Source organism: Belonocnema kinseyi, chromosome 10 (genome assembly GCF_010883055.1).
Source record: "Belonocnema kinseyi isolate 2016_QV_RU_SX_M_011 chromosome 10, B_treatae_v1, whole genome shotgun sequence".
Lineage (NCBI taxonomy): Eukaryota > Metazoa > Arthropoda > Insecta > Hymenoptera > Cynipidae > Belonocnema > Belonocnema kinseyi.
In genome coordinates this window covers 3,872,697-3,876,701 of record NC_046666.1, presented here as the reverse complement: position 1 = coordinate 3,876,701, position 4,005 = coordinate 3,872,697, and the positions used below count along the sequence as shown (strand labels likewise).

General features: G+C 25.5%; 1 protein-coding gene across 2 annotated transcripts in view; it reads right to left on the bottom strand.

Annotated features, from left to right (window-relative positions):
* Positions 1 to 2,272: 2,272 nt before the first annotated feature.
* LOC117182333 overlaps positions 2,273 to 4,005 on the bottom strand; it is a 17,635-nt gene continuing 15,902 nt past the window's right edge. For both annotated transcript variants that reach the window (XM_033375492.1, XM_033375493.1), the window contains exon 4: positions 2,273 to 3,698. In XM_033375492.1, the coding sequence (XP_033231383.1) occupies positions 2,422 to 3,698 (1,277 nt within the window). In that variant the 3' untranslated portion in view covers positions 2,273 to 2,421. The remainder of the gene's footprint in view (positions 3,699 to 4,005) is intronic.

The following is a 4,005-nucleotide window of genomic DNA, read 5'->3' as shown; positions in this document are numbered from 1 at the left end:
AAAAGTACCTGAACAGCTTATAATATTACTAAACTTGGAAATTTCAGAATACTTAAATTTCCAAATTGAAAAATTTCCGAAAAATATAAAAATCCCGAATTGAAAAATTCGCGATTATTAAAATTTTCGAATAAAAAAATTCCAGAATATTAAAATTTCCAAAAATTAAAATTCTCGAATGGGAAAGTTTCCGAATAAAAAATTCCTGAATTGGTAAATTTCCGAAGAATAAAATTACCGAATTGAAAAATTCATTATTAATAAAATTCCCGAACATTAAAATTTCCAAATAACAAAATTCCCGACTTGAAAAATTCCCGACTAATAAAATTCCCGAATAATAAAATCCCCGTTATGGCAAAAATCTCAAATGGAAATATTCCCGAAATTATAAAATTTTCGAATAAAAATTTAAATAAAATAAAATCCTTTAAATAAATATTATTATTAATTAATTATTAATTTATTATTATTATATTCAAATATTAATTATTTAAATAAAATTTCTGAATAATAAAATTCCCGCATTGGAAATTTTCCGGAAAATAAAATTCCTGAACAGCTTATAATATTACCGAATTGGAAAATTCCCAAATATTAAAATTTCAAAAAATTAAAATTCCCGAATTGAAAAGTTTCCGAAAAAATAAAAAAAAAATCCCGAATATTGTAAAATTTCTGAATAATAAGATTCCCGGATATTTGATAAAATAACAAATTTAAAAATACCCGAATAATAAAATTCCCGACAGAAAATTTCTTAATTATAAAATATCGGACCTAAAAAATTATTGTTGATGTTTAAAGTTTCTAAAATTATTGTTTAAATTTAATATAACAATAATTGAAAAATAATTTCATCCAAGAACATATTTTTTCAATTATTGTTATATTAAATTTAATCAATAATTTTAGAAAGTTAAAACACATAAAATACATTTATTTTTATAAAAATATGTGATTATTGCATTTTTAATAAATAAATAATATTTGTAGAACAAATTCAGTAATATTATAAACTTTTTGGGAATTTTATTAATCGGGATTTTATAATTCAGAAAATTTATTTTTCGGGATTTTTCAGTCATCCAGAAGAACTGAAAAATGCGGAAAACAAAATTTTCCACACCAGAAAATTTCCGAGTTAGAAAATATTCAAAACAGAAAATTCCCGAATCTAAATAATTAAAATATTTTCAATAATAAATAAATAATACAATAATGGATGCAATATAATTTTCATCAAATACAAGTATTTTATTCATTATTTTATCATAATTAACCGTTTTTTATTTATTTTTTAGATTACGGAATTTGCCTGTGTCAATAATTTAATTTTTTCGGAATGATCAGTATCAAATTTCGACACAAACAAATTTTTGTATGTTATCAATTGAAATTTTGTTTCAATAATGAAAAAATACTGAAATAAAAACATTCAATTATAAATCAAATCAAAAACATTTTTATACAATAACAGTATTTCATTTTATGTGTTATTGTTTGAATTTTTAAAAATTAATTCGGAAATAGTTGGGAATCAAAAAATTGTTTTAATATTAAATAATAAAATAATTATTATTATGATAAAATATAGGAGAAACTTTCCATTCCTGGCTGGAAAAACAAATTTATATATATTTTTTAAAGTAAACAGTTTCATAAATTTATTATTTATAAAAATAATTTTTAAAAAATTACGAAACTGACTTATGAAGATTTTTAAATATTCACTAATAACAATTTTAAACAATTTTTAATTGTTAAAACAACTATGAAATAAAAAAAACATGATAATTAAATTATAAAATGCAGGAAAATTTATAATTCTGGCGGTTCGGGACAACTGAAAAATCCAGAAAAATAAAATCCCCAAATTATAATATAAAATTTCCAATACAGGAATACTTCCGGATTATAAAATTCCCAAATATAAATAATTAAAAAATTGTTAAATAAACAAATAAAAAATATGTTCATTAGATCAAATTATTCTATTTATTATTTACCGATTTAACAATTTTGGAATTGTTTAAATGAAAATCCTCAAATTTCAAGTTTATATTCATTTTTTTTACAGAAAACACTCTCATACATTTAATATTTATAAATATAAATAAAATATTGAGGAAAAAAGACAAAGTTCCTTAAACTAATTCATGAAGATTTTTAAACACGCATTAATAATTTTTTTCCTTTTAGTAAATACTAAAAAAAAATCTGTGATACATTTTCGAACGTTTAAAGAATTTTGCAAATAAAAAAAGGGATATATGAAAATATAAACATTTATTAGCAATTAATAATACATCCCATTCCATAAATCGGGAAATAAACTCTATTTTAAACAAAACCACAATCAAATAATAATAAATAAATTCAATGCAAAAGCTAACTAAATCATGTGAAAAATAAAAAAAATCAAGAATGATCAAATTCCTTCTGAATATAAGATTCCAGAGCTTTTTTTAAAATACTCCGGTCAAAAATCCCCGTAAACTTTTTTAAAGTCGTATCAAGTTCAACAATTAAGTTCTCGCTGATTTCCACTTGTTTATTCCCTTCTGCATTTTCTTGCAGTGACATTTTTCGTATTTTTAAAGGTTTTCCAATCTTCGTTGAAATATTCACAAATTTATTCTCCTCTAAAAATTGATTCTGCTTTCGTTTACGCACATTTTTTCCTCTTGACAAAATCGGTGAGCCAGCTTTGATATTCTCAAAATTCGTAAGATCCAACATACTTTTATTTCCCTCAAAACTAGATTCATTTTTTAAAGAATCAAATTTTTTTCTGCTCGATTTTCCATCAATGTTAACCTCTTCTGATAAAATGTGAGAAGCATTTTTCGATTTGTCTGATGATTCTAATTCGCAGCTAAAAACTCTCTTCCGCGAGGAAAAATTTTCCAAAGCAATCTCTGTCGGTGAAATAAGAGTCGAACTTTTTAAGGGTTGAAACTTTCGTCTTTGTGTGACAAAATTAGTTTCATTTGCAAGACTTAGAAATTCTTCACTGGTTCGTATCTCGGAAATGGAATCTGTAGAATTTGATTTCGAATATTCAGTTCTTCGAGATTCGCGATTTTGTTCATTATAATCTTTAGAGCTCTTCAAAAGACTCACATCCATACTTGCCAAAGAAGGAGGAGTCGCATCCATATTTGAATCTTTAAAAGAATGATACTTTCGTCTTTGTGTCACAAAATTGGTTTCGGCTACAAGATTTAGAAATTCGTCACTGGTATTTATTTCGGAAATGGAATCTGTGGAATTTGATTTAGAATATTCAGTCAACTGAGATTTCCGATTTGGTTTATCATCATATTTCGAGCTCTCTAAAAGATTTAGTGCTCTCTGATTTCGGACACGTTTTAATATCTCTTTAGTCAACGAGGGACGAGCTGGCTTATTTGACAAAATTCTAGGTCCTGGTTTGCTCTGCGTAGAGGACATTTCAGCTAAAGAATTAATTTCTGGATTTGTGGTTTCTTTGATAGAAGAATAAGATTCTTGATGGAAAAGAAAACTTTCGATGGGAGGAGTCACATCCATATTTGTTCGAAAAGTTTCTAACAAATCTTGATTAGCGACTTTTTTGTGAGATTTTTTTTTAACAATTTCTGACCTCGGAACTTTTCTCTTACGGGTAGACACGAATGAATTTACGTCAGATCTGCTCTTCTGCAAATCCGCACCTGTAATTTGAAACATTTGTTTCGGATTTTGGGAAGCATGAAAAACTCGAATTTTAATATATTTCGTGCTAGCTAGCATCATCAGGGTGTCCGAAAAATATTACTTTTAAAATTTCCTGACTTCAATCTCAGATTAAAATTTTTAATTACTAATTTATTTATTTAAAAAAGAAGATAATTTCTCGACCTACAAAGATCAAGTTTCAACCAAATACGAGGGTAGTTCAATAAGTCCTTAGAATGACCAACAGATGGCGCGCGAATCGCTCCAAATCATCTGTTTTCAGTCAGCACCACTCCCGACTAG